Source organism: Exophiala xenobiotica, assembly GCF_000835505.1.
Source record: "Exophiala xenobiotica strain CBS 118157 unplaced genomic scaffold supercont1.4, whole genome shotgun sequence".
In the NCBI taxonomy this organism is placed as follows: domain Eukaryota; kingdom Fungi; phylum Ascomycota; class Eurotiomycetes; order Chaetothyriales; family Herpotrichiellaceae; genus Exophiala; species Exophiala xenobiotica.
This window is the reverse complement of record NW_013562491.1, coordinates 3,598,914-3,615,602: the sequence shown is the minus strand read 5'-3', so window position 1 is coordinate 3,615,602 and position 16,689 is coordinate 3,598,914. Positions and strand designations below refer to the sequence as shown.

General features: G+C 51.8%; 7 protein-coding genes across 10 annotated transcripts; 4 read left to right on the top strand and 3 right to left on the bottom strand.

The window, feature by feature from the left end:
* Positions 1–619: 619 nt before the first annotated feature.
* On the top strand, positions 620–1,994 carry PV05_07529 (uncharacterized protein; the record flags this gene model as incomplete). The annotated part of the gene is made up of 2 exons (XM_013460364.1): positions 620–1,861; positions 1,938–1,994. The coding sequence occupies 2 exons, from the start codon at positions 620–622 to the stop codon at positions 1,992–1,994; spliced, it is 1,299 nt and encodes a 432-aa protein (XP_013315818.1).
* A 41-nt stretch (positions 1,995–2,035) lies between these two features.
* Positions 2,036–3,247, bottom strand: PV05_07528 (uncharacterized protein). The gene has a single exon (XM_013460363.1). The coding sequence runs from the start codon at positions 3,215–3,217 to the stop codon at positions 2,102–2,104; it is 1,116 nt and encodes a 371-aa protein (XP_013315817.1). The 5' UTR covers positions 3,218–3,247; the 3' UTR covers positions 2,036–2,101.
* A 161-nt stretch (positions 3,248–3,408) lies between these two features.
* On the top strand, positions 3,409–4,302 carry PV05_07527 (uncharacterized protein; the record flags this gene model as incomplete). The annotated part of the gene is made up of 1 exon (XM_013460362.1): positions 3,409–4,302. The coding sequence occupies one exon, from the start codon at positions 3,409–3,411 to the stop codon at positions 4,300–4,302; it is 894 nt and encodes a 297-aa protein (XP_013315816.1).
* A 1,219-nt stretch (positions 4,303–5,521) lies between these two features.
* PV05_07526 (uncharacterized protein) lies at positions 5,522–7,120 on the top strand (the record flags this gene model as incomplete). The annotated part of the gene is made up of 1 exon (XM_013460361.1): positions 5,522–7,120. The coding sequence occupies one exon, from the start codon at positions 5,522–5,524 to the stop codon at positions 7,055–7,057; it is 1,536 nt and encodes a 511-aa protein (XP_013315815.1). The 3' UTR covers positions 7,058–7,120.
* Positions 7,121–7,136: 16 nt separating this feature from the next.
* PV05_07525 lies at positions 7,137–10,942 on the bottom strand. 3 transcript variants are annotated; one of them, XM_013460360.1, is made up of 6 exons: positions 9,039–10,942; positions 8,437–8,983; positions 8,242–8,369; positions 8,065–8,177; positions 7,865–7,994; positions 7,137–7,706 (listed from the first exon to the last, which is right to left on the bottom strand). In XM_013460360.1, the coding sequence occupies exons 1-6, from the start codon at positions 9,478–9,480 to the stop codon at positions 7,420–7,422; spliced, it is 1,647 nt and encodes a 548-aa protein (XP_013315814.1). In that variant the 5' UTR covers positions 9,481–10,942; the 3' UTR covers positions 7,137–7,419. The 3 variants fall into 3 exon arrangements, with proteins under 3 accessions (XP_013315814.1, XP_013315813.1, XP_013315812.1); XM_013460359.1 differs by having other exon boundaries at positions 8,437–10,942; XM_013460358.1 differs by having other exon boundaries at positions 7,137–7,994; positions 8,437–10,942.
* A 323-nt stretch (positions 10,943–11,265) lies between these two features.
* On the top strand, positions 11,266–13,257 carry PV05_07524 (uncharacterized protein). The gene has a single exon (XM_013460357.1). It carries the CDS (start codon positions 11,680–11,682, stop codon positions 12,928–12,930), a length of 1,251 nt encoding a protein of 416 aa, XP_013315811.1. The 5' UTR covers positions 11,266–11,679; the 3' UTR covers positions 12,931–13,257.
* Positions 13,144–16,651, bottom strand: PV05_07523. Of its 2 annotated transcripts, XM_013460355.1 has the most exons (4): positions 15,290–16,651; positions 15,154–15,239; positions 13,860–15,059; positions 13,144–13,795 (listed from the first exon to the last, which is right to left on the bottom strand). In XM_013460355.1, exons 1-3 carry the CDS (start codon positions 16,344–16,346, stop codon positions 14,496–14,498), a joined length of 1,707 nt encoding a protein of 568 aa, XP_013315809.1. In that variant the 5' UTR covers positions 16,347–16,651; the 3' UTR covers positions 13,144–13,795; positions 13,860–14,495. The 2 variants fall into 2 exon arrangements, with proteins under 2 accessions (XP_013315809.1, XP_013315810.1); XM_013460356.1 differs by having other exon boundaries at positions 13,144–15,059.
* Positions 16,652–16,689: the final 38 nt, after the last annotated feature.

The following is a 16,689-nucleotide window of genomic DNA, read 5'->3' as shown; positions in this document are numbered from 1 at the left end:
TGCGCTTTGACGGCGATCGAAGCATGTTCCATGTTCTGGATCCTCACGGTGATGACACCAAATCAACTCTTATTGTAGGCCTCGATAATCAGACACCATGCAGATGGGCCAACATCTGCTTCACGACGAATACGCAACCCAGAATCAACAATTTCGTAGCATCGAAAGCACGGTAAGACGAGCCGTTGTACCACGGCGCCATTCTGTATCCAGAGCTGATGTGGGTAACAGTACAATATTGGTGGTTTGAGGAACTGGCTTTCAGGCCTCCTGCCCTACGTATGAAATACTCTCGCCGGGACGCGAGCTATGCGAGGCACGCTGAGATTGCTCCGTCCCATCCGCTCCCTGACCACCTTGACATGCCTTCGTCTTTCCGTCCTCCGCCAGACTTCTCAGGTGCCTTTTTACTTTCAATCCAACTTACCGGTCTACTACGGTCTCAGCGGTAAATCGTGTAATGAAACTCGCTTAACCGGGGGTCAAAACAGCTGCCGCTTGAATCGCCGAAGCAGAAGTTGGCACCGCATTGAAGAGGAGGCCCGCTTGCCTCACAAATTGTCCTCGCTGCTGTTTGTCGTCGAATGGCACGCTAGCGCCAGATTACACGCGTAGTAGGATGCTTCAGGTCGCTATCGCTGGTGCTGGCGTTACTGGCCTAGTCACGTCGATCGCGTTCGCACAGCACGGTCACCAGATCACGATTTACGAGCGCAAAAGCGAAGATGTATTCGCGAATGAAGGTGGCGCCGGAATACAGCTACAGTCAAATGCGATGCGAATACTCCACACTTTGGGGATTGATATCGGCAATGTTGGCCATGACAGCGGCGGCGTTGTTGTGAGACGGTATGCCACGGAAGGACCCCTTGGGCTTGTGAAGCCCGTAGCAGGGGCTCAGATATTCGTGCTCAGGTCCGACTTTCGGCGATTGATGCTGGCACAAGCGCTGGCCAGAGGAGTTCGGATACATTTTGATACGGATATAGCAGCTGTGGATGCAGCTCGGCCGGCGCTTCTGCTGAAGAAAGGCGCATCGATCAACGCAGACTTGATAATTGCAGCAGATGGTATCAGGTCGAAAGTTCGGCGGTCTCTGTTCCCCTCTGTTCAGCCGCAGGTACGAAGAGAATGCACCTTTCAATTTCAAGTACCTTTCTCGGAACTGGAGAGCGAAGCTGCCAGAACGATCATCAGTTCGCGGAATGCCAACCTCATTGTCGGACCGAACACTACCATTGTGGCAAGTCCGATATTCTCTCGAGAGATCTTTGACCTGCAGTTTATTACCCAAGGCTACGGCTTGGAGGACGATCCACATCCTGATACATGGAACGAGTATATTCCCGACATGACTGACCTTCGACGACGGTATCGGAACCACGGGCCTGTCACTCAAGAGTCGATAAGCAGAGGCAAGGGTGTCTGGAAGTGGAGACATGCCGAATGCTTTGCGCCTTCTTGGACCAGCGACAACGGCAGGGTCATCCTTGCCGGTGAGTCTTGCCATGCCATGCTCCCATATGCAGGCCAAGGGGCTGGGATGTGTATAGAGGACGCTGCTGTTCTCGCCGAAATGTTCCACAACGTTTCCGCGGGTGTTGATAATGAGCAAATCAGCCAGCGCGCGAAGCTGTATCAGGATCTTAGACAACCAAGAACAACTAGATGTCATCGGCGAGCGCAGGCACTGGGTGCCTCATTTAGCCAGCCAGACGGCGAGGGACAACGGAAGAGAGATGCTGCGACGAGGACCGCGCAGGCGAAGAAGGACAAGTTGCCGCCGCAGGGAGATCCCAATGCTCATCCGTTGTCGAACGAGTTTGATAACTGGTTGGAGCAGTATGATGCTGTTCGAGAGGTGAGTAGTCCGTGAACCTTGCAAGCAAGCAATGTTCTTCAGCCCGGGAAAAAGAGCAACGCTGACTTCCCATTAGGCTCGAAAAGCCCTACAAAAAGCCGGTTTACTAGAGGTGCAGGCATCGAAACTATAGATCCACATAGAGGGCAGACAGTGTATACTACGTAGTAGGTACGGCATGAATGTCCGGCTGCCATTCTGATATTTATATTCTAATTATACGTTCCTAAAAGTATCTTCTTACCGACTCCCACTGGCAAGCAATATGGCACTGCCCAATTGCCGTCGTATATCCTCGTTATCCACATCATGGGTATCCTCGACTTCTCCCCACATGCCCGTCTGCCATTTGACTTCTAGACTGGCGGCCTCGGCGGCCTCTTCAATTCCGAATCTCGTCTCGCTGCTGCGCTGCAAGTCCCGAAATTCTTCGCTCCACTCGATCAATAACCTCGTCCCGAGTAGAAGGCTTTTCGAAGCAAGCACTGCCCGTTCGAGGGCCGCGAGTTCGTACGCCGGCAGACCTGCGATCCAGCCTTGGACCACGCTCCTGGTGACCTCTGACTGTCTGGCGGGCATGATACTGTTCTCGTCAAGGACCGGCTTGATCTCGACGCCCGGCCAGACGCTCGTGTTCAAGAAGCTGATGATCGGTCTCGCCGTGCGGACTTGGCGGTCGCGTAATGTCTCTGTCCTCGTGCCTGTCTGCATATCCAGCCCTGAGTCGGAGGATTGTGCCGGTGCCCAGCACAACAGTGTGTCTGTGTCGAGGTAGCGCATCATGACTGGTATGATCTCGTCGCGAGCTGTGCGGTCGCCCCGGGCTTCGGACTCGAGAATGTCTTGAGCTCTGGCGGCGATACTCGTCATGGGGATGTTGTGGTTCTTGAGGGCCTGCTGCGCGTTCTCTAGCATGTCCCATTCTATGGCGATGGCGTGGGCGAGGTGTGGCTTTGAGCGAGGGATTGTGAGTATGGATTTCGAGGGTGTCCGGACGGGGCGAGAGTCTAGGTAGATTTCTAGCCCATTGTCGTCGGGGGTGGTGCGGACGTGGACGTCTTTCCAGAACCGTTTCCTCAAGGGAGAGTGCTTTTTCGAGGAACTGGAGGACGGAGACTGGGCGGCACGTAGATCTTTACCGGCTTGCAAAAGGGCTGCTTTGCGCCGTCGCTCCGATAGTTGTGAGGAGTAGGCTGATGATGTTGGTTGAGGAGGCTCGGGAGGAGGGCCCGTGGCGGTTATGGGAAGTGCGGTTGCGGCGTGAGATGCGGTGGTGGAGAGGGGCCGGAGAAAGGACGACGGCGCGGAGTGGTAAGACCGCAAGCAGCGGGAGACTCGGAGGGTGCTTGCACGCATCGTGAGGGTGATATTGAGTGAAGGATGGTGTTCGAGCTGAACGTTTGTGACAAGAAATGAATTGCGTCGAGTTCGATTTCCCCGGATTTATGCCAAGAATTCTCGGACTTAATTTTTCCGAGGCTTCGACAAAAAGTTCGGCGCAGTTTGTTCGACGTCTCTTCGCATTGCACCATGAATAGAAAGTGACTATGGTGAAAACGCCACGAGACGTAGGCGGGTGCGTGGCATTGCCTTTGCGGCTGCCGTCGACTGATGCTTTCCCGACAGAGTCCATTCATTATCTGTACCTCAAACCTCATGACCCCAAGATCCCCGACGACGATGCGCGGAGGTCTCTGTTCCTGGTGAACATCCCGATAACTACTACAACTCATTCGTTGAAGCACCTGTTCACGACTCAACTTGGTGGCGGACGCGTAGAAGCAGTCCATTTTGCCGAGAATGCGACCGGGAAACCTGTAGGTGAAGCGACATCCAGTCGCAAGAGGAAGAGGATGACCGCCGAGGAACTTGAAGCAGGGTTGGACGCACACTCTCTACCGAAGATTTTCGATAGTATGATACACGAGTCCGGTGCGACGGCAATCGTGGTCTTTGTGGACCGACCGAGCATGGATCTTGCTTTCAAGGCAGCAAAACGAATAGCAAAATCTGGCACACCCCTCGAATGGAGTGGTAGCCTTGACGCTGGTATCCCACCATTGGGGTTGAAGAGATATGAACACCATAAACACCTGCAGTACCCTTCACGAAAGGAACTCCTTCGATCTGTCAACGGGTTCATGACCGCTTACGCGCAAATGGAGGAGGCTCGAAGCAGAGAAAATGCTCGGAAACGACAAATGCCAGACGAAGATGGATTCGTTACCGTCACAAGAGGCTCTAGGGGCGCCGCTCGTCTTGAAGAAACCAAGGAGCTCGTGGAGAAGCACAAGGAGAAGAGCAAGGGTCTGGAAGATTTCTACAGATTCCAGATGCGGGAAAAGAGGAAGGAAGAGCACGCCGAAATGTTAAAGAAGTTCGAGGAGGACAAGAGAAAGGTGGAAGAGATGAGGCAGCGAAGAGGAAAAGTTCAGGATTGAGCAATGGCCATTCTTCCGATGCCGCTAACAAGTGCACGACAGCCTGGCTGAGATCCTCCGTCGAGGATGAACTCAAGCAAGAAAAGGTCAGTGGTCTCTCCCCCCTTCTCGTTCATATGATGAGGCAGCTGGGGCCAGAGAAGCATCTCTTGTCCAGCGGTAGGACTGCGTGGTTCAACCCTGGATTTTCTGTGCAATGCCTACAAACACCAGCCACAAATATCTTCTCAAAAGTGTCTGAAATCTCATCTGGACTTCGATCATCCGCTTCCCGCTTGACGAATGTATGCTGATTTGCTCGTTGATCGATACAGACTCTCTTGAAGTGTTCGGCTATTTTCCCTCGGCCGACATTCAGAGCTCAGATTGCTCTTCTGACTCTGGACCTCCAACTTCCTCATATACTGAAGGTCGGTTTTGTCAACAATGACCTGCCCTTATTTCAGCGCTATTCATTAGTCCGCTGCTCGCGAGGAGAAATATCTGGAGATTTGTTTGGGACTTCTTGGGTGCTCACCGTTATGGTCGGAAAAGCCCAGGTAGCATTCCTCAACCGCTCCTCTCTTCAACACACATCAGCTGGCAAAAGGACCGGTGCATAATAGTCTTGCTAGAACTAGGAACGATTCATGTCGCCATATCTCACACGAGGAGGAAGGTCTCGACAGGCATTTCGACTTCTGCGATCCTGCACTCGGCGGCGCTTCTAAACATGGAGCAAACACTTTTGGCTGTTCGATGCAAGTACGCGAACGCCTATCAGAGCAACACAATCTTTATAACGGCGACAGCTAGGCTGCGGCATAGTTATGTCCTATGCCCTAATTAGGCGCTCACTCCTTTCAGCTATATCGAGATCATCGAGTCAAACGAAGAGCCTCAATGAATTCTTCCAAGCGCTTTGTCCAACATGATCATGTAGTGGTGTCGAGTCACTTGACTCTAGAGACTCGAAGCGGACGGCCACCAGGCTACGATGTCAACCCAAGCCTGAAAGTGAAGCAGGAGTGACGGTCCTGGAGAGAACCTGCTGTTAATACACACTCCTTCCGCCAAGCTGGCTTCCTTTCACTTGCAACTGCTCCTCACGCGAACTTTCCCTTTTTACTTCATCCTCCCAACTCGGACGGTACTGCCTGCGCTGCGACACAGCTGAACAACCCTCTCGCTTGACACAACCTCCACTTTCCCTCCTCGTATCACTAGCCCATCGTTCGAGATGTCTCTCGCCGTTGACGCTGGACGACATCGAAATGTCAACGACTTGCCCCTTGAGACGCTCGAGTTGGTACTTATTAAAGTCAGAGGAAGCTCGCAACTCAATGGAGATCGATCTTTTGTCAATGCCCTTACTGTCTGCTCTCGATGGAAAGCCGTTGGCGAGAAGGTTCTTTGGACAGATGTTTCTGTTTCCGAAACATCACTCGACAATTTCTGCCAATCGACCAGCACCGCCATGAGCATGACGCGGACCTTCACACTGAATGTAACTCTTGACACTGGAGGTTGGAGTGTACACGACCGGAATTGGGCCAACAGTTCCGTGGTGCAACAAATATGGCAATTCTTAGAAAGAGTCCCGTCAGTCATTGGGAAGATGTACGGATTGGAGAGCTTCAGCTTCACTATTGCCGCCCGCGATCCTGATAGCTGGTCAGCTGGAATCAGACGTCGCGATCTTCGCGCCATCGTTGATGCTCTTCCTCTCACTCTGCAACATCTGGAACTCCATACAAACTGTGCTTGGGACAGGCGAGACGCACAGCCCTCGTTAGACCACGCCTTAGCGGACGCTTCTTATCATATCTGTCCTTCGATCAGACGACTGCTACCAAATCTGCGCAACCTACGCCTACGGGTGTGTGAGCTTTGCGAGGATATCATCCCCTCCGCGCCATCGAACATTGGGCCAATCAATGCCAGTAGTAAGGGTGCACTCATCATCAATGGGGCAAGCTATACAAAGCATTGTAGGGATCCTGAGCCTAGCTTTCATGTCATCAGGACTTTCGAAGATTTGCGAAGCGAGCGTGTGTCCGTTTTCCGACGATTGGGCTCAGCAATCAGAACTGCTGTCAATGACGGACTCCTCGACGGCTTCGGACACTGCACAATCATCAGTGCATGTCATGTTAATCCCGAGGCGGAATTGGAGAAGCCATTACCAGGGTCGGAATTCACCACGGTTTTTGAAAGTAGACTGTATCCTATCCCTCGCCAGATCAAGCATCCCGTCTACTTCATAGGCAAAGTATGGTGTGTGGTACGCTGGCGGAGAAGCAATGGAGAAGAGATGGAACTCATTGAGCCAGGACAAGACCACCTATATCTTGAACGCGATTCATGGAAAACGGTTGACGGATTCCGCGTCGCCACCAGCTACATGGAATGTCGACCTCGGTTCAGACGTCCTCGCGGGACAATTCAAATACTCCATTTGGAGGCAGATCGATTTGACCGTTGTGAAGTTCCGGGCTTCCCTTGTCAGCTCCGGGTTTTGGAACGGAAGGTCGGCAAATGGCTACTACGTCCAGTGGAGACGGAAGACCTAAACGATTTCGAGCTTGTCAGACTTGATCATTATCACGAGGGCCAGGATAGTTTCGGCGGTTTTGATTACATTGACAACCAGGACAATGACTCTCAGAACGGAGGTGACCAGGACTGGCAAGAAGACGGTCCCCCAGACCAGGAAGAAGAAGAAGCCGAAAGAGACGAGCACCAAGCAGATGCAGGTTCGGATTGGGAGCTATGAGCGTGATGCAGTATTGACATAGGGATCGAGACTTTGAGAAATTGCAGCGAGGCAATATCTTACGCGCGATGCAAGCAGCCAAGCCTTGAGAGCACGAGCATCAAGATGTAAGATTACTTAGCAGACTCAGCGGGTTGAACATCAATTATCAAGGGTGGAAAGAAAGTAGTGGTTAATAGTACATAGGTCGTCCACAAGCATCAAGAAGCGCCGGTAGAGGTGATATTCTACTCCATGGAGTGCCAACAGATCAAGGTCATCAGTGCGAGTGCTCAAACATGATTGAAATCGACCGACCATCCAAATTGATAATTAGGTCGCGAGAATGCCCGAGGAGGTTGCGCAGCAAGGTTCATGTCACTTCAGAGTCGCCCTGTTTCTCTGTAGTACTCAATCCCGCCTTCCTCGACCTCAGCAGGACCTCTGGGCTTCTCGGCCTGTTCGACCTGTTGTTCAGCAGGCTTGGACTTCCTACGCTGGAGTTGCTTCTCCCGGTCCTTGGCGACTTGCTGCGCGAATTTGCTGTGCATTCGAATCTGAGGGCCCTTTCGGTAGAAGTAGTAGACCGGGCTGGTCACGAAAATGGCGACGATGGCGAGGATCGTGGAAGCCCATTCTTCGGGGTATTTCTTGCCGATGTTGGAGTACACTAGCAAGTAGATTGTCAGTGAAGATCTGCAGTCGGGGGCGTGCAACGTTATGCAACGGTGATGAGGACGGGAGACCGGACAAACTGCAGAAGCAGCTGGAGTAGTGGGAATGAGATGGAGGCATCAAAACGGTTGTAGGATGGATGAATCAACGTACTTGGAGTTGAATACAAAGCTGCGATGCCTGAGAGGAAGTCTCGGGCAAAGTCGTTGCCGCCGGTAGCAGATGCCGCGTATGGTCCGTAGGCAGCGACAGTGTAGTCAATAGACGATTGATAGATCGAGTACTTCAGTAGCCCGACATGTCAGTCGCCGCCGATGTTGTCAACAAGAGGCTACGGTAAGGAGGGTGCTCACATTTCCAATACCCACGATCGCCGTGAATATCATCGGCGCGATCCAGGGCACTTTGGGAGGGCCCAGGCTCGTCCAGGCGAAGCCGAAAAGGCCTATTGGTAGGCACGGTATGACTGTGATAACATTTTAGCATTCCCATTCATCGACGAGATGGACTGTCGGCCGGGCTAGGCTTACCATAGAGAAGCCACCATAGCCTCGCTTCAGGCTGAACACTGTCCGAGCCATGCTTCCGCCTTCGCTGGCGGAAGACGTGAATCGACGGCAAGAAGGACAGGTACGCTAAGAAGTACCCAACAAGCAGCCTTTCATCACCGAGGTTGTCAGCGGGTGCCAAATTATAGGCAGGCGTGGTGGAAACAAAGTACTTACGGCACGAAAGCCAATCCAAGCTGCATAGAACTGAAGCCATACTGCTTATATATAGGCTGGAACCCTTGAAGGAACGTGAAGATCAGCGCGTCGCTGAACCCACTGACCGCCGAGAGCCACGCCACGATTGGTTCAGTAAATAGCATGTAGAAGGGCCGACTCCAGACGGTCATAATATACTTGAATCCAAGTTGGAAGCCGTGCATCTCGATTGGGCCGTAGATGTTGGGAGGACCGCCTTCCCTACGTCGCCGCTTCGCTTCGCGGTCGAGAAGGATGGTGGCCCTGGTCTCGGGGACTAGTAGAAAGTGGATGAGTTGCGCGGCGCCACCTGCGATGAGTTGGATCCAGAATATCCAAGGGAGGGAGAGGTATTGCTCGACGAAACCTCCGACTACCGCCCCCACGACTGAGCCGCCCACTGAAGACAGCACGAGCCAAGCGATGGCGTACTCCTGATCGTCTGGCTCCCACATATCTGCGAGAACTCCTAACGTGACACTTCCACCCGCTGTAGATAGTCCGCCTAGGAGGCGACAAATGACCACTGACACGTGGATATCAGTACAACTTCAGGGCTGACCTGCAGCTCTCGGACTCACAGGTTCCAAAGTTTGGTGCCAGAGCACATGGGATCTGCCAGATATTCACCAGGAACAAACTCAATTGCTGTGTGGGCCAGCGGCCGAGCTCTTCAGACCACGGCGCCCATAGTTCGCATCCAAACGCGTAGGCGCACAGGAACGTTAGCTGCGGAACTCGTGCTGCCTGTTCGCTAATGCCAAACTTCTTAGAGATCTCCTTCACGCCGTTGGCGTAGAGACTGGCATTCAGGTTGATGGAGATCTGAATGTAGAACATAACACCTAAGATCATCCACTTCTTCCATGTTGGATAGCTGTAGCCGAGGATATCGTAAGCATCACCTTCCATCAATTCTTGCTTGTCATCTTCATTGGGAAACTCCTCTCCCTTGCGGCGAGGACCAGCGGCACTATGAGCGCGACCTGGATGTGTTCGTATCTGGTAAAGAGGTTCAGTCATTTTGCTTGTTGATTGTGTTCACCAAACTGCTGAATATGAACTGTGTGTCTGGTTTCAGACGAAGGACTGCAGCTTTCGTCATCTTATAGGGGACACACATTGATCTGCCACGTGCGGTATGGTTAGGCTTCTCGTCGCGTGAACAGATAGGTTGGCCAGTCCTGCACTGTGATCGACACTTCGATGCTCGCGGGTGGTATGTCTTGGCATGCGGAGAGCCCTTTGTCTGCCGTCCGTATTCAGTAGTGGTCAAATCTTCGATGATGAAATGCGATGCCCCAAGATCGATGATACTGGATGGAAGTTCTTGAGAAGTCCAATATGACGATATATCATTGGATGCCTGTTCGTCAAAAGTCCAGTGATGATGGCAAGTTCGAGGGCTGGTGTGTCTTGGACATTGAGGGGTTGCGCCGATCTGCAGATCAGGCGGCCCAGATACGAGGCTGTCACGCTGTCCACCTCTTTAGCAGGAGTATGGTTCGTGGTACAGGCGCGGAGATTTCAGCCGGTATCCGTAGTTGGAAAGGAACGATGAGGGGAGTTCAGACGCATCGCAAAGATAACCGCGCCCAAAGCAATCGAGTTGGTTGGATGTGTTGGATGTAACAACAAGGTATTTGACCTCTATGAGCTCCAATGGCCGTGTTCACCTTACAAAAGTTGAGGGCCAACGAACTGTCAAGGACATTTGATGTTAGTGTCGTGTCTTCAGCAGAAATCGATGCTGCCACCACACTGTCAGCAAACAGTAAGTGAGGCAATCTTCTCAGAAGCTCTCCCCAGACACTGCTCCGGCATAGCGCCTAGTGAGACTGTAATTGACACATTTGTAGTCAGCCATCTTCTTACACTCTCTCACCAGGCAACCATGGTCGTAAGTATAGTAGTTCAACACGATCGCGCCGAGACAATCTTGTCTCGTTCAAGCTTTTTGGTCTGCTTGACGCAAGTGGTAAACGGTCAATCACTCGGATTAGGTAACCGTGCTCGTTTGATGAAGCCTGGAGCGGCTACAACACGATTCGGCGCTTCATCGAATAGCAGGCGCTTAGAGGTTGTCAGAGGCCAAAGGGGTGGTAAGAGCAACCATCTGCATAGACAGTCGGGTGGTCCTGCAAAGTCTGCATCTCATCAAGCCAGGCTGATCGAAAAGCGAGACCACGAGGATAGACCGGGACGACTGCTCAATGCAGAAGCTGCTCGAGGATATCTGATGGCAAGGCTGCGAAGGGTCCTTGCGTACTCCTCGACTCCCAGGTTGTTAATACATCAGCCAGAATACAGTACCTCGGAGGCGGGATACTCAGTAACCTCTGGACGACTCAGCTCGTATCCGACGTCATGCGCAATCTTGCATTCCAGCAAAGGCATAGCATTTTCACCGATGTCCCTAACAGGTGAGACATATCAGCCGTCCCAGAGTAACGTCGAGGGAATGTGAATGGCAAGGTAGTCACGGTAGTGCAGTGCAGTACATAGTACGGGATACCTTAAGGATGGAATTGTGGCAACACCACTAAAAATAACTCTTGGCGAGAGCCACGTGTGGCGATCATCCAATGAAATTATGCCGCCGCTTTTTGAAAACAAGCTGACTCAGCTGAAGGACCGAGCACGCCCGATCATTTTCCGAGTGCAAACTGAGCGTGACTGGAGCACAACTGAGGTTAATTTGACTAAAGCAGCGATTGCTTCGCCCCTTTTCATCGAGCCGCTCCGTGCGCCATTTTCCGCTCCACTACAGAGTACAACACCAGGAAAGGGTTACAACCATATGGATGGCATGACTGCAAGGCACAGCCTTCTCATGTCGCGAGACTTTTCTTTCCTAGCCTTGCAGCCAATCTTGGGCCTTTTGTGGCATCTGACCACTTTCGACGGCAAAATGACCAATACCGTGCTGTCGACAGGGTTTTGCTGCTCCCAATTTGTCGAGTGCTCAATAGTCATCATCGTGATGTCTCAGTCTCTACGAGCTCGCTCCTGCGCAGGTATAAGTAATGCTGAGGATCGCCATGATGGCAACCCGTTTCCTTTCCATCATCAAAACATACAAGAACATTCAAACACCACATTCGCTGATTGCAATAAGGACATTCGTTAATCCTTACTACACTCGCTCACCCTATCTCCAGACCTGAAGCATACATTCGTTGATATTCAGACGTCACAGCAACCTACACCTGTCCACCACTAATGCGTGCTCCTATCATCTTTATTCTCGCAGCCCTCGCGGGCTCCTCTCTCGCACATCCTTATTCTGAGGGGTGGTCAAGCAATTCCACCACCACCCCCTGCTCGACTACCACTACTTCTCTGTCAACCACGACTGCTTCGACAAGCACGACTACCTCGAGCTCTGGCTCTAGCACTAGCACGCCTTGCACGACAACAAGCAAGTCTTGGAGCACAACATCCACAGGTGTGACCACGACCACATCGAGTCCCACGTCGTCCACCAGCTGCTCGACCTCCTCTACAAGCTCGACCTCGTGCACCACTAAGCCCCATAGCTCAACCACAACTACGGGCTCGACGTCGACGACAAGCTCAACTTCATGCTCCACAAAGCCACATAAGACTACTTCGACGACGACAACGACAACCACTCCATGCACTACTTCAACAACCAAGAAACCGAGTAAAACCACAACCACAACCACGACAACTACTACTCCCACCACGATCTGGACCACCATCACGACGACGGAATGGATCACAAAGACCAAGTACGTTCCTTGCTCCACGCCAGTAGCGACTCAAGGCTCGACCACCTACTACACAACTTGGGTGACGACTGAAGTCTACACCACGACATCATGTTACCCCATCGTCACGCCATGGCACCCACACCCAACTACTGCTGCGCCAACTACAACACCAGCGCCTGCCGTGCCTACCACTACCTCGGCGCCCGTCTGCCCCCCTGCGGTCACCAAGACAGTCACGATCACCCCGGCACCAGCAACATGCCCTCCTGCCGTCACCAAGACCGTCACCGTCACCGTGACCCAAGCTCCTGCTCAGGGTGGCACGGGCACTTACTACCCACCAGGCAAATGCCACCAATGCCAAACCATTACATACATCGATGTCTGGGGTATCACCTGCACTATCGCTATTCCCAACCCGCCGGCTCCGACAACCAGCACCACGCTTATCACCACAACCAAGAAGCCGACAAGCGCCTCAACAACCACTACTGGAAAGCCTACCAGCACGTCTACGTCGACCTCGTCATCGAGCACTTCAGCCACAACCACCACTTCTTCCAGCAAGACTACAAGCACTAGTACATCAACAACGACTACATCTTCTTCTGCCACAACGACAACGGCAACGACAACGACGTCGTCTCCCACTACCACAACGACAACCACCCCCCAAGCCACGACCTCAACCACCACAAGCGTTCCAGCTACCACGACCACCGTGGCCAGTTGGTAGTGACGTTGCAGCAGCATTCTGCTCGGGATTCGAGGCGTGACGTCCACACGGCTTGGGATTTATCATTCTATTCGATCCGCAAATAACAGCGGCTGACCACAGACGATCCTTATGAATTTAGCATCATATTTTACGATTCTGGGCACGGAATTTGTTATTGAAAGCATAGCGATGGAATAGCATAAAGGGAAACGGATCACATCATATTGTCTAGTGTAATTTGCCCTTATTTTAGCAACGAAAATTTGTAATTAAAAAGAACAATCTTGAAGAAGTGATGGTTCAATTCTTCCACTGCTCACCCGCTGGCAGCCGAGCCATTGCGAACAGTCCGCCACGAACATCTTCTGCTACATTCACCCTCACCGTCGCCTAGCCAAGCCAGAGCACGAATCTAATGCCAGGCCACCCACAATTCAAGTGTTCGAGCCGCATTACCGTCACTCACCCCCAGAAGATAATTCTTTTTGTTCATATTTTTCAAAAAGAACAAAAACTCTAACCTGGCGGGCCAACTACACGCTTGGTAGTTGACGGCCAGGCCGAGGGAAAATCCCCAGTTGTAGAAGGGATTTTTTTCGTTCCGAAGATCTCGTCAGGTCATCCTCCCGCATAGGGCACTCGCAGGTCGAGGCCATATTAGCTAAGGAACAACCATCTGGACCTTCTCAGTACCAACACCCTGAGGTGTTGACACTGGGAAGATATTCCATCCTGTGATTGTCAGGGGGCTAGCCCCGTAGGTTGAACTGTCTCATATCTGGTGCGCACACCCTTACGCCAAACTGACCCAGTTGGGGAGGATCAGCTGACACGGGATAGATATGAGATTGTTGAAGAAAATTGCGCTTTTCAAATATATAACCTGTGAATTTCTGAGTTGGGATGATGCTGGATTTCTGATTGGCTTAGGTGGTGAATGTTTGTACTGTGTAGGTGAATGGCGACACTTGGCGAGTCAGATTGGGCGGCAGCGAGGTCCTCGTACAAGTAGCATTCGCATCCACCTTTTTAATTTTCCGGTCGAAGTCAGACAATTCCGGGTGCTTTGGACGAGATGATGGTCTTCTGCTCGCCACGCGGAGTAATACTCGTACTATGATAACTTCAGCCGGATGAACATCGCGTGACATTGAACCAAAATTAGGAAGAACGCCATTCAAGCGAAATTGCTCGTCAAACCCTCTGAGAACCATTTTGTATTTTTAGAACACGCCTCAAACGAAAGTGATCCCTAGCTCGATATTCAGCCGGTGGATATTGCTCCTGTGACCCGAGATAAAGCGGACTTGCACGAGTCGTACATCTGTCGTGTCAGCTTAATTCACTGATGGGACTTCCTCTTGACCCTGGATGTGGTGTGGCCATTTAGTGTCTCACAACTCCTGACTGTGACGTCCAATGGCTGATGCTGCCAGTCGTAGTTGACGCCCGGAACGAAGTGAAGTCGATGTTCTTTCTGTGGTCTCCACCTTGCCGGGAGCAGAGGCCCGGTGTTGCCAATGGGGACGAATCAGTAAATGCACTGTGCTGCTGTGCTCGTCGGTGTAGGATGTAATAACGCTTCAGCCAATGTATATGGGCTGCTTGCTCTCGAAGTATTGTTCGTCGACCGGCGCGAACTTGTGCTTGAACCGGTGCAGACTATACCAGCACAGACCTCGGAAGACCATTAGAACCCAGTCAATGGTGATTGACCGCTTGACAAGGCTTGTTTTCAGTATTGTTGGCAAAACTCTGTCGAAATAGAGGTCCATGAGTACATCATCTTGATCTGAGGTTGACAAAATAGCCGGACTCTCGTCCCGCAGAGCGAAAAGCTCGGCTAGGTGTAACCGTAACAGCTCATTGAAATGAAGACAGGTGATGAGGGTCTTAGTACCCCAGTCACAGGCGTCGTGTATGATGTCAAGAAGGCTTTGACTGGCTCCATTGAAGTCGATACGTTGTGGCGCCTTCCAGACTTCATCCCAGTCGGAATGAAGCAAGATCTCGTCACACTTCTTGAGGACATCTCCGAGGACGGCGGTGCAGATATCTCGAGTCGGACTCAGCCGAGTTTGCAAGAGCACCAAGTTTTTTCGGAATGCTTCTAAGCAGGACTGACTCGAGAAGACTTCATTCCCAATCTGCATGTTTGTCAAGAACCCGAACCGGCGGACGTTTAAGAAAGCGTAAAATTCATGGTAGAATAGTGCAGTCTTCAACGAAGGAGATACATACATTCGGTGCTGGCCTGAGTATACGCGTTATTTGGCTATTTCTCATTCTCAGAACTGGTGCGACCAATGCAACGAACTCGGACGCCACTGCCACGAGTAAGTCACAGGGTAAGCTGAATAAACCTTGTACTCCTTACCTGAAAGTGCTTGCGGCCTTAGGTGTTCTGGCTTGGTGTTCTCCGAGGTCGAAAGGCGGCAATATGACTTTAGATAGTAATCAAAGAGAGCACTGTCTCCAACTGGAAAAGCATCGTGCGGATGAGGGCCATTGTATAACCTTGGGGAAATATCACCCCGGGGAACGAGACCGAAGCCGAGCATGGAAGCATGCCAGCTTGGCACGTAATAATTTTTGTGGACTTCATAATCTTTGATGAGATGGCTGTCAGAGGAGAAGGAGATGAGTATTCCAAGAGACCGAACAACTGTAGACGTGATAAGACAATTATTGCCTTCAGCTCTGAGCAAACCTTCACCAGGGTTGAACTTCTTCCATGACATTCCTAGGCGCTGGACGATAATCGCGATGTCGCCTGCCGTTGTAACTGCATATGGTCTGACGACCTCAGGTGGCACAAAGTCCCACGACCTGTTGCTGATTTGTATAGCTGGCTCCAGGTCCGGTTTGAACCCGGAATTGATGTGGTTCGCGAATGTGCGCTCACTCAACTGCAGTGTCGCCAGGAGATGGTTCCACGACACCAAATCATTGTCGGTAGACATGGCGCCGAACTCAGATTGCCTTTTCGAAGACGGTTTGATCCGATTATTCATCTTCCAAAGGCTTGGTAGTGGCCTCCGCACAAAGTTAGGCGCAGCAGTCTCGATTGCCGTCGTCTCTCCTGGCGCTGGTTCAGAAGATGGAGGACTTGCGTCGACTGCATGGCTCATCAGAGTTCCCCGGATTGACTCTGCCGTCCCGTCGATGGTTATAATCGCACGTCCGTGGAAAGGTGCAGTCTCCCTAGTCGAGTTCTTGAGGAATATAACGGGAACGGCAAAGACTGTCTCAAAGCGCAACTCACTCATTCGGAATCGCCGCTTCGTTAAAGCAGCCCAGTCACCCACGACCGAGGCTTGACATCGTCGGAAGCCGTCTGCGGTGGCTGTGTACTGCTGTATAACTTGTAGTAGAGCCACAATCAGAGCCACCAACGATATCACAAGAGCTATTGCCGCAACAGAGTCCGACATGATGGGAACGTAGTGAACAGGAGCAACTAGAGTTTGGAGAATGTAGCAGCAAATGTTACTGCGTGAGGAAATCAATGGGTCGATTGTCAGTAACCCTGAATATTTGAAGTCGTATACCTTTTGAGGCGTGAGGCTGGACAATATTCAGCTCTGGACACCACCCCTGTTAAGCGAATACGAGCAGGGCCCGTTGAGATATCTGAGGAACGAGACCTCAACAACCGCAAGAACAGCACATCAGCGCACTCTTGGTGCGTGCCGGGTGCCATCTTTCGGAGATCGTGATGTTCTGTGAAAAAGAAGACGGCTTTGATACAATAACTGACATTGTAGATTGAAAGTC

What these genes read in the sequence shown, in the direction of transcription:
- PV05_07524 (XM_013460357.1), top strand. Translation starts at nt 11,680, where the DNA reads ATGCGTGCTCCTATCATCTTTATTCTCGCAGCCCTCGCGGGCTCCTCT.
- PV05_07528 (XM_013460363.1), bottom strand. Translation starts at nt 3,217, where the DNA reads ATGCGTGCAAGCACCCTCCGAGTCTCCCGCTGCTTGCGGTCTTACCAC.
- PV05_07525 (XM_013460360.1), bottom strand. Translation starts at nt 9,480, where the DNA reads ATGACTGAACCTCTTTACCAGATACGAACACATCCAGGTCGCGCTCAT. An exon ending in GGCACCAAACTTTGGAACCT is followed by an intron (nt 8,984 to 9,038) that starts GTGAGTCCGAGA and finishes TCCACGTGTCAG; the next exon opens with TGGTCATTTGTCGCCTCCTA. An exon ending in CTTGGATTGGCTTTCGTGCC is followed by an intron (nt 8,370 to 8,436) that starts GTAAGTACTTTG and finishes CGGTGATGAAAG; the next exon opens with GCTGCTTGTTGGGTACTTCT.
- PV05_07523 (XM_013460356.1), bottom strand. Translation starts at nt 16,346, where the DNA reads ATGTCGGACTCTGTTGCGGCAATAGCTCTTGTGATATCGTTGGTGGCT. An exon ending in AAGGCCGCAAGCACTTTCAG is followed by an intron (nt 15,240 to 15,289) that starts GTAAGGAGTACA and finishes TACTCGTGGCAG; the next exon opens with TGGCGTCCGAGTTCGTTGCA. An exon ending in TACTCAGGCCAGCACCGAAT is followed by an intron (nt 15,060 to 15,153) that starts GTATGTATCTCC and finishes ACAAACATGCAG; the next exon opens with ATTGGGAATGAAGTCTTCTC.